Source organism: Manis javanica, chromosome 3, assembly GCF_040802235.1.
Source record: "Manis javanica isolate MJ-LG chromosome 3, MJ_LKY, whole genome shotgun sequence".
Taxonomy (NCBI): Eukaryota; Metazoa; Chordata; class Mammalia; order Pholidota; family Manidae; genus Manis; species Manis javanica.
The window spans coordinates 215,993,844-216,010,649 of NC_133158.1; the positions used below are offsets into that span (position 1 = coordinate 215,993,844).

At 42.2% G+C, this 16,806-nt stretch overlaps 1 protein-coding gene across 4 annotated transcripts in view; it reads right to left on the bottom strand.

The window, feature by feature from the left end:
* The window catches only part of GALNTL6 (polypeptide N-acetylgalactosaminyltransferase like 6), a 930,232-nt gene extending 913,912 nt beyond the window's left edge, over positions 1 to 16,320 (bottom strand). For 2 of the 4 annotated variants that reach the window (XM_036998902.2, XM_073232815.1), the window contains exon 1: positions 16,015 to 16,319. In XM_036998902.2, the coding sequence (XP_036854797.1) occupies positions 16,015 to 16,152 (138 nt within the window). In that variant the 5' untranslated portion in view covers positions 16,153 to 16,319. Of the gene's footprint in view, positions 1 to 16,014 lie in introns of all 4 variants that reach the window. The other 2 variants (XM_073232816.1, XM_073232817.1) reach the window with 2 other exon arrangements.
* Positions 16,321 to 16,806: the final 486 nt, after the last annotated feature.

Here is a 16,806-nt window from a genome sequence, read left to right on the forward strand (position 1 = left end):
TTATCTACTTACCTGTTCCTATTGTTGCTCCACACACCACTAATCAGGCCATATGAACAGGACCTGATCACTTTTTATGCTATAATTTCATGACTTCTTCTTCTAGGCTCATGGTAAGAAAGAAAAAAAAAATCATTCTTATTCACTATTCCTGAGTGATGTTCTTGGTAGTCACGGCTCAATTTTTTTTATATTTACTCAAGTCTTATAAGCCAGGCAACAAAATGGCTTTGGCTGAAATGAGAAATGAAAATATAATTCAGTACTTGCTCACAATGCAGTCACACGTCTATCAATAGTGATAAGAGGCAAAATTCATATATATGTGATACAGTGAAAATACATACATAGTGGTACATGCATGTATATTCAATGTCACACATAATGGAAGGAAACACTATCTAAAAACAGTCGTGAGCAAGAAATTAAAAAGTAGATATGAAAACAACAAGAAATGAAGTAAATCGATTTAAAAGATAAGTGTAAGTTCGTAGGAATATCCTACTCGAAGACTGGGTTGTGTAACATAATAAAATGAATGAGAAGACTGACAAACACTATTATTTAACATTTAAAAAGGGCAAATATCTGTAGCAAATATTTGGTTGCTGTACTTGGATTAAATTGTTTTAAATATATTATTTAAATAAACTTTCATCAAAATCTATACATTGTATCTCTAAAATGAAAATGAAAACCTTTTCTATGTGAAAATATCACAAAAAAAATAGTTTTTTGTGCATATCTCCATGAGAGATATGGATGAATCATCCCAAGTAAATATGTTACCATAAGATCAATGACCAGGAATCTGTCTGAAATACGTAGAAATATATAATTGGAGATACTCAGAGAAACAATGGAAAATCATACGAAGTGTTGTAAATAGGAAAAATATTTCTTTAGTGTTCAAGTCTGACAAGTTGCTTAAAAATATATCTACATATTTTCTCATAGTGATTAACACATCTAGGGAACTAGTTTTTGTTAGGTGACAACACCTAGAAAGTTATGTTTTAGCATCTAACTATTATGACATGAGTCAGTGTGAACACTTTAAATGGCATTTTGATTAATAGATGCCATGGAAATGGTAACATTAAGGGAAAAGACTTGATTTAAACAACTCACTCCAATATTTCTGCTTGTCTTTTTAAAGCTGAGACAATCAAGAAAGCCTTCTTATATTGAAAATCATTTAAATACACTATTGACATGAACACAAAAGCAACTGAAATGAAAGAAGGTCAAAGTCAGGCGACTAGCAAATAGAAGTGTCAGAATGAAAAGTTCAAAATTCCAAAGATGACCATAATACTAGTATAAACAAGACGAAATACGATCAGTGTGCTTCAAGTAATTTAGCATTATGAAGAATGTTCTGGAACCATCTCGTCAAATCCAATGCTACTTAATTATCAGAACAGTAAGAGATTTTCCCCCAAGACACTGCATTAAATATGCCTCTATCAAATGAAGCTTGTCATATCTTTTCTAGCTCTTATAATTTTTTCCTAATTTTTTGCATAAGTTTTACCCTTGAATTTTCCTCCTTTCTTTCCCTGCTCCAGTATCCCTGCTACACAACTGCTAATCAAAATGAACATAGGTAAATCAAGGTGGTTTGTTTCAAAAGAAGGGCTTTTCAAATGAGGATCCACACTAGAGAATCAAACTAATAGAAGTCTTAAGGCCTAAAGCATTCAAATTAAAATAAACCCCTTGACATACATCAATCTATACTTCCAAAACGACTTCTTTTAATGAAATGTGCTCTCTGCTACTCCCTTGTAGGTTGTATTAATGAACTCAACTATAAGCTTTATTATACAGCAGTAAAAATAAGTCTGTCTTAAACTGCCACAGTAACCCTTCAGAAGTGGACACATACTGTGCCTAGACACCTCATAATGACAGCGATACCACAGGGGTCGCCATGACTGGAGGAAGAGCAGACTCAGCGGCTACGTTGCTCTTCATCTTACCATCGGCTTGTCTGAGCAGGACTGTCCTCGTCTCACTGTAGTTCCAGGGGTCATACATGGCTTCCCTAGCATATTCAGATGTCTGCACATCTGATCAAACTCACTGGGATTCTCCGCATCTGGACCAGTCAAGTCTTGACATAGAGCTTCTTTAGTCAGGGTGACATTGACAGGACAAACATACGTAAATGGAACCTTAATTCATGAGTATGACCACATTTTTCCCTTTTATATTCAGAGCTGCTTGATAACACCTATGTGATATTTGAACATATGTATTAGGTTATGCATATTCTTGTTTTTGTATAAATATCTGTTCATATATAGAAAACAGCTTATTCCTATCACTCTTCACTTTTTCAGGACGTATTTCCTGAGTGCCTGATTTAAAGTCAGGTACTCCTGAATCCAAGAAGTGGCACTGGATTTAAAAAGTGGAACAAGATGGACAATGTCTAACTGTATTAGTGTCCTGGGGCTGTTGTGACAATTTGCCATGAACTAGGGGGCTTAAGACCACAGAAATGTATTCTCTCCCAGTCTGCAGGTCGGGAATAGAGCATCAAGGCGTTGGCAGGGCTGCACCACCCCTGGGGAAACTACCCTTCCAGCCTCCTCCGGCTCCTGGTGGCTGCTGGCATCCTCGGCAGGCAGCCGCATCACTCCGCCCCAGCCCCCATCTGCACACCGCACCTCCCCCTTCCATCCGTGCCTCCTCTGCTGTCCATCAGGTCGGCCCTGTGTGTCTCTCATAAGGACACTTGTCACAGACTCAGGGTCAGCGGGAAGTCCACAGCTCGAGCGCCTTAAATTACTTCTGTCTGCAGAGACCCTTTTTTCCAAATAAGATAATGTTCACCAATTCAAGGGGTTAATGCATGGACATATCTGTTTTGGGGGCCATGATATGATCTACTACTAAGTTCAAGGAACTTACTGATTAATGGTGAATAAACTGCCTAGAGGGCAGTTAAGATGCAGACAGCCAAGTTCTATTATAAGAGCAACAAATGAAGGTGTTTCTTGGAAAACACTCAAGGTACCAGACCCACGCGTGGGAGATCCGGGAAGTTTCCCAGAGAGCTTGAAGGAAAGCAGACATCACCCAGGCAAGACTGAAGATACAGTATATGCAGATTCCTAGAGGAGAAGGAACATGGTATTTTTAGTAACCAGAGAGAAGTTCAAAGAGGCTGGAACCTAGGGAGTCTTGGTAGAGAGGCAGTAAGCCACAATAAGATTGTATTTAATGTAAAGGTCTGGGAGGCCAATGGCTAGTTTACAAATGGCAGTGGCCTGTCAGTTAAGCGCTTTGGATAAACTCTTCAGTGTAAACAAGGACAAGACTAGAAACAGGAGCATCAAACTGAGGTCTCCTCCACAAACCCAGTGAAGTTTGTATTCTGGTCCCAATAGGGGAGTCCTAAGAGGGATGTGGAGGTAAGGAATTCCAGAGAGATGTTTCAGGCAGTACTGCTCATGCTTAGCAATCAACTGAGTTTGAGAATAAAGATAATGAAGGCACCGATTATAATCAACACCCTGACAGAAGATGGTGTCCTTCATTTAGTAAGAGACCCAAAGGAGAACAGGTCTAAAGAGTGGAAGAGAAATACGAATTCCATTCCAGACTTTTCAACTTTAAAATATCTGTATCTACATTTCACATTGGTACATGGCACATGGTCTCTCTTCAGAGAGAAACATGGATCAGGCATAATGATTGGGAGTCACAACTCTGATGACTGGAACGGTGAGGGGCTGGGTGAATCCCCAGGTGGGTGGAAGGGACAGAACAATCTTTGCAGGGACCCTGAAGAATCCAACACTGTAGGGATAAGGATGAAACAGGAGGCTGGAAGGGGGACTGGTGACTGCTTGTGGGTGAGGGCGGTCTGCAAGGCGGGGGGACAGGAGAACTAATGTGGTTGGGGGGACAGGAGAATTAAGGTGGGGGCTCAGTCCCCACGCAGCCTGCTTCCTCAGCTTCCAGAGCCACTTTCCCACTTCTTTCCCCAGGTCTGCTGCCCCACCAACTTCTCTGAGCTTGTTTCAAGAGTGTTTCACTTAAATCTATAAAGTAATACGACTACAGAGAAGTGCTTTCAGAATCATCTCCCCAGAGATTTCCACTGAGGGTGGTGCCACGGGAGAAGCAGGTGGCCTAGAGGGAAGGCGGCGCCAGGTGTGGGGCGGAGAGGCAGGAATCCTACCAGCCAGGTCGGTTAGAAGAGGGTCAGCGCAGTAGCAGAGGGGCATTGGCTGTGCTTGGCTCATGTCCTGCCTTCCTCCAAGAGTGAGAGGCACTTGAGAAAGTTTCAATATTGATTTGAAGAGTGGATCAGTGAGGAAAACATTGAAAATAAATGAATTGGGGAAAAAATCACTTAGATAAAATTCTTAAAAAAAAAAAAAAGGTCATTCATCGTTGGGACAGACAGTCCATGTTTACCCTACAGCTAGGGACACCCCTCCACAGCAGCAGGAGGAGAGCGGAGGACTGGGTAAAACGCGTAGGTACTGTTTTTGATTTTACGGCATAAAGTCTTGGCTGTCCCAGTAGGAAAATTCTATTCTCAGTGGAGAATGAGGCCAAGCTGTCTGCTGAGCATAGGAGAGGCGGTGGCAAGGGACATCTGGGAAAAGAGAAGGGCGGGCAAAGCCGCTCCGGAAACAGGAGGGCGAGCGCTCAGGGGGGAGGCGCAGACGACCCTCCGCTGGCAGTTCAGGCTTCTGGTGCCAGGTTCGCCTTTTCACTGGCAGAGGATTGTTTCTCTTGAAGTGACACAACTAAGCAGGACTGACTTTCTGATTGCAGATTAGGAATAAAGTGGCAGCCCCCAGTATTACACTTCCCACGTCATACACATTTCAGTAATCAAAAATACAGTTAGGTTCAATGGGAGCATTTTTTAATGTTGTACAAGACTCAAGTTTTTAAAGTGTTTCCAGTCCATCATCCATTCACACAGTCAAACCAATCAAACTCATCAAAACAATCCCACAAAAATTTTCTTTAAGGAAAATGTCAAAGGAAAAAGGAGAGAAGGCTCTGAGGAGGGGGAGGGGGTAAAGTGACAGAGTGGCTTGAATATCACCCCTCTCTGGTGCTAATCTTTCTCTGTATTTCATATATTAGATCTCAAGATCTTTGCCTCAGAATGAGGAGGCTCTCACAGTAAATGTAATTTCCTTCAACTTGTGCAAGAAAAGTTTAAAGTTTCTACAGAAGTCAAGAGGGGGAACAACCCCATTACACAGTTGTTAACCTGACACCCTTCTGTTAGGCTGTCTAAAAAATGATAAAGTTCACTCAGCCAGAGAATTAAAGCACCTACTACTTTTTACATGTCTCTCCACCCCTCTGCCCTGCCAGCCAGCTATGTTCCTAGGGGCGCCGGAAGAGGGAATGAGCCACAGAATTTCCTTTGTCAAGTTACCCTACGGTGATCTTGTGCGCCATCATTCTCGATCCACCCACGTCTACCTTACCATCAGAAGCCACCAGATCAGTAACATTAAAATTCAAGTTATATAAAATAAGAGCATGTTCCACACTGAAGACATTTTTAGATAATCTATGGACGTTTAGACTGATTTAATGATGTAATTTAACTTTTATCCCTTGAGGACAAACTACACATTGAGGAATCTACCATGAGAGGAGAACAGCACAAAAAATGTATGGGGGCAAAGGTCACCACCATAGCATTGGCTGCTGGAAGTGTATTCTAGAAAGAACTCAATTCTCTGTATGAACCCAAAAACTTCCATGCTGAGTGCTTAAGTATCTCCACACGGGCTAAGGTAAAAGAGCAGAGAGAAAAGGAAGCTAAATGTGCTGCAGCCACTTTTTAAAAATATTTTTAAATGTAAAATGTTTTATATATATCATCATGATGGGTCTATGAAAGAAATGGTGTACGAACATATGTTACTGTTATTCAATCTCAATTCTCTAATATTCAAACAGCTGTTAATAGCTAACACTTTATAAAGTGGCTTGCTATATGCAATTCCAGTTTTCCAAACATTTTATGCACATTAACTTACGTTTACAGCAATTCAACCAGGTAAGCACTCTTACTATATGCATCTTAGAAATGGGAAATCTAAGGCAGAGAGAAGTAACTTCCCAGGGTCACACAAGTAGTAATGACTGGAATTAAAACCAGGCAGCCTGGCTGTGGCTTCCGGGCCTCAACTGTTGGGCATATTTCCTTTCATAGTTGAGTTAATACATGATTTATTGTGTTGATATGGTCTAGGATATCACCAATATAGCTCTAATATACAGTAAATTATGTGTAGTCCAACACTGTAATGTCGATCATCACTGTACTCTGACAGATTTGGGAAAAAATTGTCTTTGCTTCTGTACCATAGGTAATAATATTACATATATGACTAAGAACAGTGTAACATGGTGTCTGGCACATGGTAAGAAATAATAAATGTTACCTTAACTTTTATTATTAATATGCTGTTTTTTATTATTACTTTTATTCTTGTTTTTATCACAGTGATGTTGCTACATTTATATTTGTATATTATCTTGAAATTCTTCACAACTTAATACTACTGTCTCCTTATCCTTGTGATGAAAACCTACCTCTTCTTTCTCCCCGGAGTTAAATTGCAGTATTTCCAGAATCTCTGGCCTGGCCTTAGTGCATCTCCAGATCAATAGGTGATTACGAGAGGGACCGAGGGCATATCTGGACCAGAGAGGCTGGGTGGGGTCCCTTTTTGCAGCTGGGGGGCGAGAGAGACACAGGGCAGGCGAGCAGAAGTGGATGACTGCTTGTGCTCAACAAACGGGTTTCTCCCACTTTCTTTCTTTCACTGATTTCAGCTCAAAGGCATTTTGCCCCGGGCTAGGAACATATTCCCCCCATGAGGTTACACTCCCCAAACCCACTACTCTACTAAGCCAATTGCCTTTTTCTTTGCTCTGTGCATCGGGTCATCGCCTGCATCCATTCAGACAGGGTGCGTGTCTCTTGTACCTACGTTTGGTATCATCATCTTCGATCTTTATAACAGAATTAATTATACTACGAATAACTACGTGTCTATCATCTTTCTGGATAGCACAGATATAGATCTATATTGTTCTACACTTTACAGAACATTTCACAAAGGTTTAATCACCTCTCCAAATTAGTACGACAACTGCACACAAATTAATCCTGGACTTCTCAGCCAGGAGTCACGCAAACTAATAAAAGCAGAGAGTCTTTATCTACCCTTAGATACCAGCACCCTTTACCGATTCTCTCCAATGTGTCTTCATTCTCTTTAGGGACCTGCCCCTCATTTCTTGAGCACAGCCTTCCTCTGGCCTCGCTGGACTCCTGCCAGCCAGGACCCCACATTCAGCAGTCCCTGTCAGTGCCCACCCACCAATACATCTCATGACTTAAAATGTAAGACATGTTAGTTGTACATTTAGTCTTATGGTTTAAGCTTTTAAAGTTTTGTTTTCACCCTACAACTGTGGGTAACTGCACTCAAGAGAGTACCAGGGACCGAATGCTAAACCCAGTGACTTTTTCAGCCCTCTCTTCCCTTAAACTCTGGCTGGAACAATGCTCGTTCTCTCTTCTTGTGAACCTGGCATGCATGGACTCAGATTTTCTCTTTATGCCCTACTTAACCTACCTTTATGCCTAACTTAAATATAGAAGAACCTGTATCAATGACATGTTGGAAGATCAGCAAATGTATGGAAAAATAAGTAGAGTCACATAAATATCACACAATGGTATTTTTTCTACCTCTGAAAATAATTACAGCACGTATATCTTATAAAACAATTTAATCCAGTCCTGTATTATGGATGTGTGCATGCCTTTTCTTAATAGACTGCAAGCTAATTGAAAACAGATTTATCTCTTCATCACTTACTTGCATCAGTGTCTAGCAGAGTATCATGCACATATTCAATAAATATCTATTTTATCAATAATAAACAGGCAACTTGATTGTGGTATATTTTATAGGTTTTATACGAATATCCATCCTTATTAGGTTTACACAATATTGAGCTTATTCATTACCTTCAACAAATGTTCTAAAAACAGAGAAAAATGTAGCAATACTAAATGTCAAGCTCCCCTTAATGGGATATTTGGTGCATACCAGGCAATTTACATACATTAATCCTATTAGTTCTCTCTTCTACCCTTTTATGAGGTAATGTCTGTGTTAACGTATGAAGAACTAAGGTTCAAAGATGTTAAGGGACTTGGCCAAAACGATGTCTCTCGGTAAGGGCCCGTCCTTCAGCCTTATGCCAACCCTGTCAATTTTGGTGACATGCTGCAGCTCCTTATTCACCCTCTGGAAAAATACAGCTCACATGGTCCAGAGACAATATTGTTCTGTGTCTTTTCTAAATGCCCATGATACACAGAGAAAATTCTACGAGGCAACTCATGCTTCTGTGTCATGAATATCCACTTTGTTTCTCCAATTCACTTAATTAGAACTTTAAGAAGGCAACATCCCAGATGCTTTTCTGCAGCCTCTGACTCTACTGAAGGGCTTGGCAGTTCTATAAAGTAGCTTCAAGATGTTGATAGTGTCTACTCTGCTCTTTAATTATTTTAATTTTTTCAGGGATAATCCAATCCCTCTGGTGACTGAGATTTAAAGAGCAACAAAAGTAGTTCTGAGGACTTGCTTATAATTAATGTGAAAGAAAAAAAAATGCCTTGTATGTGAGACAAGGGTCTTATTTGTTGTAGAAAATGAGCGTGGTCCCTACAAAGAAATATTGCTGTCTTTTTTCACTTTCATTTATTAAAAGGTCCAGATTTTTGAATAAATTTGAATACAATATACAAAAAAAAGTGTTTTTTCCATAAATGCTTATATGAAAAACAAAATTAACAACCTTTTTTTAAGTACTAGACCAATATTTTCGCCAAAAAAAGCCCTTTTATTTCCTGGAGCCTATTTATTTGTTTATTTGGCAGCCCTCCTTCCAGATTGAAGACATAGGTGGCAATCCTGTGCCACATTCATGACTCTGCTGTACTATCCACACATTGCCTTGATGAAGGTACTGATGGCTTATGTATAATAATAATCTATATTCATTTAGCATTATGTGGTTAAAAATTGTAATATTTCCACAACCTCTCTCCAGGCTTTAGTTGCTTTACAGAGCAATAGGTGTTTACCGCTGCAGCCTCCGGCAGCCTGGGGGACAAGGCTTGGGAAGAAACTGTTCTCTCCTGCCCTCCGCTGCGCAGTCTGGCACCTGTCAGTCACCGGGGCTCCGCCTACGAGTTTCCCCTGGAGGGGGCGGAGGAGAGGCCAGCACGGGCCAGGTTGGGGAGAAAACCGGTAGTGAGAGTGATTGCCAGAGAGGGGCGAATGCAACCAGGCCCCTTATTAGCAGTAAAGAGCTTCTCCCATCCAACTTTTGCCTTGACTGATTTCGGCTTCACCGGTTTCAGCGGTTTATTAGTCCCGGGCCGGGGACATGCCTGCCCCTGAGCTATGCACCTTACTAAATGCTATTCAAGATACCAAGCATTTAATTGTCACTATAACACTGTAAGAAGGTTATTAATGTCCCCACTCGGCTTAACAGAAAACTGACCTGGGGAAGATGAATGACTTGCTCACATCACAGAATGCTAACTGCTGGAACCAGAACTTGAACCCTGGTGTGATTCCAGACACAGCCTACACCTTTACCTATGAAAAGAGAGTAAGAAAGTATGGAACAACTGGTATTTTTCCTCAAATTAAGTTCACTTGGGTTCTCTTGATGCAGAGACATGCCAAGAAAATAAGGAGACGGAAGCCCAACTCACTCAAATTTGAGTGACAGCCCTGACAATTTGACCATTTTTATTATGATAGAAAAAGTTCAAAATAATTTATAAAATGCCCCGGCTCTGGCTTTCTAGATTTGAAGTACTAAAATAACATTTCATGGGTATCTGAATTCAAAATTAGCCCCCTCAGCCCTCACCACAGCATGACCATTCCTTGATGTAGAGAGCTGACAACCCCCACCGCAGTCAGGCACCCAAAACTGTGTCCTTTACATTACTCCGTAATGATGAATTTCCCTATTTATAATCTGTAAGGCTCTAACAGGCTAAATCTTACTGTAATTCTCACACTTGCTAAACAGATTTAAGTACTTCTAGAGACAGATGCATTTTTTCTCTCCATACTTTCCTAGAACTATATTAACAACATTTAAATGATGCCTTAGACGCATTTGCCCAAGAGCATTTTGTGGATTCAATACAATGGAAGAAACAGGAAGTTACAAAAGTTAGAGAAAAATGTAGAAAATGAAATAGTTGGAAACAATTGGGCAGATTTATTTTTTCTTTGTAAGTGAGACCACGTGTGGACGTGTATGTGTGGAATGTGTGTTGCTAAATGAGTTTGAGGAATACATTGGAGAGTACTGCTAATCTGGTGCACACTTTTGTCCCATCACACCGGAAGTGCAAATGTTAGAGTAATCGTTGATGTAATTTATCTCTAACCCTAAGCATACTTCAATTTCCACCCCCTTTCTGGCCACCTAGTTGGAGCAAGGTACACCATCTTTAGGGTGTCAGTGAGGTGCAGTAGAGGTAACCATACCTTGAACGTTTACATGTAAAAATATGTATTTTTCTGCCTAAATACATATTGTCAGTTGCACAAATGTTTTTTGTGTTTTTTTTTTTCATTTTTTCTTTGTTATTTCCCATTCAAACACTGCATTTACATTTTGGAACTTAGGATTGTGTACAAAAACTCTACCAAAAACAGGCATCTAGTTTATGAGGGTGTCTTTACCTCTAGTATCATCTTCAGAACCCCCCATTTCCTTGTACATTTGCCCCTTGGATTCCAAAAGGGTACTTTTGTAAACACACAGTGAGTGTGAAGGAAAGAAGATCAAAGCAGTCACGCCAATGGCTTTAACGACTGCTTCCATTCCGTAAGCAAGCCAAGCGCAGGAGAGACGACAGTGACTGCCAGACAGACAGCCAAGCCTGATTCCTTACGCCACTGATGCCGACAGCTTCTCTTCTTCATTTTAATCTGTACCCCTTCCTTAGGGTCCCTCCTGTGTACCTCGGCTGGGTTCCACCTGTACACAAGTGTCCAAGGGGACACACTGCTGCAAACCTCCTTACAGGTCGCCATGGCTACTCTTGACAGAAAAAAAGAACACTCGACTTTTTTCTCTACACCCCTTAAATCACCAAACTCTCACCTTTTTCCCCTATACAGTTCACCCTTGATTTGGTTTCTTTTATAGAAAAAACTTACAGGAGACTGATTCAGCACAGATTTTCCAACTCAGGAATGAGCACCAGGAAAAAAAAAAACAACTACCTCATTTTTTACTAGATTGTGAACAGAACACTGTGTTTCACACTGTCTCCCATGAGTCAAAAGGATGAAAAAATGCCACGATCTACCAGGTCCCAGCAAATAACCAAGATGCTCATTACAGCGGCCTGTTTGGTGCTACCCTACGGGCAGTCGGAATGGATTTTCCCTAAATTCAAGTTCAAAAAGTCCATTAAAACCCTAATTTAAAATCTACATCTTAGCTAATTAAGAACTGTATGGCTCAAACGAATGCATCATTTCACATCTAGTGTGATGATGACATAGCATCCTGAGCGTAGGAGGAGAGAAAAGTAAATGTATTTCTCCGGTCCTCAGCTGCCCCAAGGTCTCAGGTGTCTGCTGGAAGAGAAGCGCAGACACACCCCACAGCCCGAGTGACTGGAATGACAAAGGCAGGCGGGAGGCGGTTTGCAGACGCTTGACACCAGTTACTGGACATCCTCACACCACATCACAGCTTTAAAATACCGTAGGGAACAAAAATGTTTTCATTCAGAGGAAGAATCCCCCAAAATGTGCAGCTCATTAACATCAGACATGGTGGACGAAGATGCCGAGGGATCTTCCAGGAGAGATTTTTTTGTTTTTAATGGAGGTTAAGTCCCATATCTGTCAGGCACACATTACATGTGGACCCGACTAAAAACAAAATATTGTCTTACAGAATGTTCTATGTCCAAAGTAAGATCTCAAGAATTTATGTACCTTATGTGGTGAGCATGATTAGCCTTATTTTATAAATAGAAATTCCAAAGTACAAAAAAAAAGGAGGTTATACAATTTAAAAGTGACTTGAGTATCTAGTTTTTTGTTTTGTTTTGTTTTTTAATGTGGTAAAAAATCCAGGCCAAACCTAAGTTTTTCAATTCTTTCTAAACAATTCTATAAATGTCTGATTTAAAATTCTGGGAAATTACCCTAGTTTTTATTTCAAAGATTGCAAGAGCCTCTTCACAATCTGAATATTCTTAAATTATTTCTGCAACTCATATTATTTGTAACTTAGTTGCTCCACAACTTTATAGCTACTTTCATTAAAAATTAATCTCTTTAATGTATTTAAGAAAAGAAAATGTTTGGGGGGTAGTGTTTATTTACTTACACTTGTAAAAATGACTAGAGAGATAATAATGCCAGATCAAACAGTTTTGCTCTAAATACTGCTTTGTTCTAATTATCATTCTAACGCACAGCTTCATTAAGATCTAAATATATAACTTTAATTCAAATGCAGCTGCAAACCAGAGAAAAGCAAGTCATGTTTTAAAAAGAAAAATGAAATAAAAAACTATGATACATTATCATACTGTAATCACATACAGCTAAATATCATATTTTCTACCAATAGTTTCTCTTTTAGCAAACATTCGTATTTCTAAGCAACATATAAGAGATACTTAGATCATCCCAATAAAAAAGTGACAGAATTAATTCAAGTGATCATGACAATTATGATTGATAATTTAATAACATCTCAACATAAACCATAAAATACTTTAAAACTTCTATGAAACCTTAAAAGCTCAAAAGCTTAGTATTTTCAGTAACTTGATTCCAATTTTGTGAAGCCCAAACAATAAACCTTTTATTTAGTGCATTACTAAACTATTTTTTTCATTTCTCTTTGTTTGGTTGAGAGAAAAGAAAAAAACTTTTAGATGAATAACTTGAGAATTTTTATTTCATATGCTTTTCTTTTCAGCATCATAGATGGGTAAATACTTAACAATAACCACAATTAATCTGTAATAGTACAGAAGACTTGAGAAAAGAATGTGTAAAATGCTGAACATCCTGAAAATATAGTTTCTAGAATTCTGTTTTACCCCCCTTACTGTGTCTCAGATTATAGAATAATGCCATATACACTGAATAGTAGATAGATGAACTGATGTGTTCTGATAAAATACAAATTAAGAGTATTTAAAAAGTATTGGCCATTCTAAGATTTTGAATTTCTATAAATTATTTCCTTGAAACTCATTGAAATAATTGAACTATTTAAAACAGTGAAGGATTTCAACTCCTGTGACCACCGCCGCACCACACTTGGAATCAGAATGCTGTTCTCCCCAAAATTGCTGTACAAATAGATCGCTCACGTGGGCACGTGACTGGCTGTGAACAGCTTCGGTGTGTAGCGCTGCCAGCGACTCGGTGAGCGCAGTGTCCTTAACCCTCGGCGTTTTACAGCTCAGTGGCAAATACAGTAAAAGTTGGCCTTTAAAGAACACTTAGCAATTAACCAGGAAAATGTCTCTGTAAAAAAATTGCTAAATTTAAATACTACCAGACAGTCAAACTGTATGCTTCCATTAAACACCTGTGTATTTAGCTGACTTACTAACATTGAGATATAGATACATTAGCAAAATATTACAATCACAATATTAAGCATGTTTAATTCATCATTGCAAGTCACTTGTTATTTGGTTAAGTGCATGCATATATATCTGCATAAGTGACTTAACTCTTACTTATCCAATACTTGTATAATATTGGCAACATATCTTAATTTTCTTTCCAACAACATTTAATAATGGAATAAAATCAATAGCAGTTTATCTTCTCCTGTTTTATGAGTGAATTCTGTCTTTGGGTAAATGATAATTTCTTCCTTTTTAATTTTATTTTATCTAAGAGTGTATTAGTTTAAAACCGTTAGGTTAGAAAATACTAAAGTGGATGATTGACATTTATTTTACTGTATATTGTTACCTTTTCTTTACTCTTGTTTTCAAAACTGTGACATATGATCATTAGGTTGGAATGTCACAAGATATTCATCAATCTGAGTTATTTGCAGCTTAAGAAACTTTGAGGAACAGCTCAAATTTGCCATGCCATGCCTTCCATAACCATTAATTTATTACCATTAATATTAAATATCATCAGTGACAGAAGAACCAGAAGCAAGGCAACCACTTTAGAGATTTGATGACAAGGTAAAGAGTCAATCTGCCATATTTTATTTTTTTATGCCATTGGACAAATTTCTCATTACAGGTCAAAATCAATAGAGCTAGTGTGAAAGTTACAAAGACCTCATTAAAAAGATTAATTAGTGTTTTATATTAGCTATACCAGCAGCTACTTCAGGTGGTTATTACTAACTGTATTAGGAATAAATTCAAGGAAAAAAATAATTTGCTTCTGTTCTTTTACCAATATCAGAATGGAATTTTACACAATAATGTATTAACCAGTGTAAACAGAATCTCATTTTATATCCAGGGTTGGAGAAATAAGTGATTTAAACAGTAAAAAAAAAGTTTCACATTCAAAGAGCCCATCCTCTTTTTTCCCCTGGAATGACAAAACAGTAAACTTCAAATCAAGCTCTCTCTCTCCCAGAAAGGATGACAGAGACCAACAGCTAAAAGAAAATATGTCAACATTTTCCTTCAAAATTCCAAACCACCAAGTATCTATAAGCAACTAGACATTTTTAAAGTTTAGAGATGAGTAATGATTACTTGTCTAAATGGAAAAGCAGATTACTTCCATATATTACACAACTAACCCCACACTGTGTAAAAAAAAAATTAAACTTGGTTAATAGGAACACAGATTCATGCTATTAATACGAATGGCTGTGGTCCCCACGCGGACTCCTTGAACGCTCTCCCTGTGTGAAGGTACACAGTGTACAGGGCTGATGACCCTTGAAATTAAGAATATTAATATTCCGAGGTGTGCACAGGACTGACTGCAGAAGGGTCACATCAGTATCAAGAAGAAGGCTGATTCTATTGTTCTAAGTTTAATCACGGAAGCTGTTTCAGTTGTTAACAAACAAGGCGTTCAACAATCCTGAATTTCATCAGTGCTTTGTGGAGGATGTTTTGCATTACTCGCCAAGAAAGACAGTTATTCTGACCCATGTCAAGTCACGAGCCACGCACACACCAGGAGACTGCCTGCAGGTAGTGAGGAAACATCCACGCGACGGGGGCTCTGGGGTCGGAGGAAAGCTGTCAGCAGCGAAGTGCCACCGCCAGGCGCAAGGGACGGACGCCCTGCCCACCTCTGCCTGCGCGCCCCTGCAACCCCCTCAGCGCCGGGGGGCAACGGACTGGAGTTGCCACAGGGTAAAAGCCGTTGCTACGCAAAAAATACAGACAACCGCGGCTTGTGCTCTGAGAACTACTTCACAACTTCAATGATTTAATTGGCCCAATTCACGTTAACAGAGACACGGGAACCAGACGCAGCGCAACCACAAACCCCCGTGGCTCGGCGTGCACCGAACCCACGCCCACAGCCCGCGAAGTAGAGCCCCCTCGCCCCCGCCGCAAGCGCACGAGCACCCACAGCCCAGCTGTGAAGGGCTCTCTCCTCTTGGCCTCCCTCGCCCTCCTTTCTCTGGTTTATTTGACATGTCGCCCATGTCATCGGCTGCGATCTTAAAACATCTCCTGCCCGAACCCCAAAGTCTCCAGAGTCCAGTGACAGGAGCTCGGGAGGCCTCGGGTCCCGGCCCCGGCCCGGGCGCACGCGCCTGGCTCCCCACCCTCCTGCCCCCGGTCCTCCGGGCCCCCCATCGTCTGCCTCCTGGCCCTCCTGCCCCGGCGCTCCGGGCCCCCCGCCCCCCCGCCCCGCAGCCTCCCCGTCCCCCCGCCGCCTCGCGGGCACTTACCTGGGGCTCCGCGGGCTGCGCAGCCCTCGCCAGGTGCGTGTCCCTGTACAGAGCCCACAGGCCGATGTTGGGCAGGAAGATCACGGCCACCGTGACAAACAGAGTCATCTGCACGACTCGCTTCTGTTTCCTCCTCATCGCAGACGGCGGCGGGAGGGCGCGTCGGGAGCCGGCTCCGCGGCCGCCCCCGGGCTCCGGCGCCCGTCCGTCCTCTGCCCTGCGAGGCGCCGCCAACTGAGGCGGCGCTGAAAACTTTTGCTGCGCGCCCCGCGCCGGCGCGCGCCCCCGCGGCCCGCGGGCACCTGCAGGGCGCGCGCGCGGCGGCTCCCCGGCTCCGTGACGCGGGCGGCGGCCATTGGCTGGGGCGCGGCGACCCGGCGGCGGGGGGCGTCCGGCCTCCAGGGACGGGCCCGGGGCCGCCGGCGCGGGGGGTGCGGGGCCCGGGGAGCGGCGTGCGGCGGGGGCGCGGGAGCGGCCCCGCAGCCGGGTCCCTGCACCCCGGCCTCCCGCCCGGCCGCGCGCACGCCGCCAGCCCCGGGCCCCGCACCCCCCGCGCCCTGCCCTCCGCGCCGGCGGCGCTCCTCCCACGCGCTCGCCGCGGGCCCGGTTGGCGCAGCCGGGACCTCCGGGGGGCCGCCCTCCACCCGGCGGCCGGGGCGCGGGAGGCGCGGGCGAAGGGCCGCCGGGCTCGGGGACGAGGGCCGCGCCCGCCTTCGTGCGGCCGAGACCGCTACCCGCGGCGCCCGCGCGCCTCCCTCTGCAGCCGCGTCCCGCGCCCGGCGGCCCCCCGGA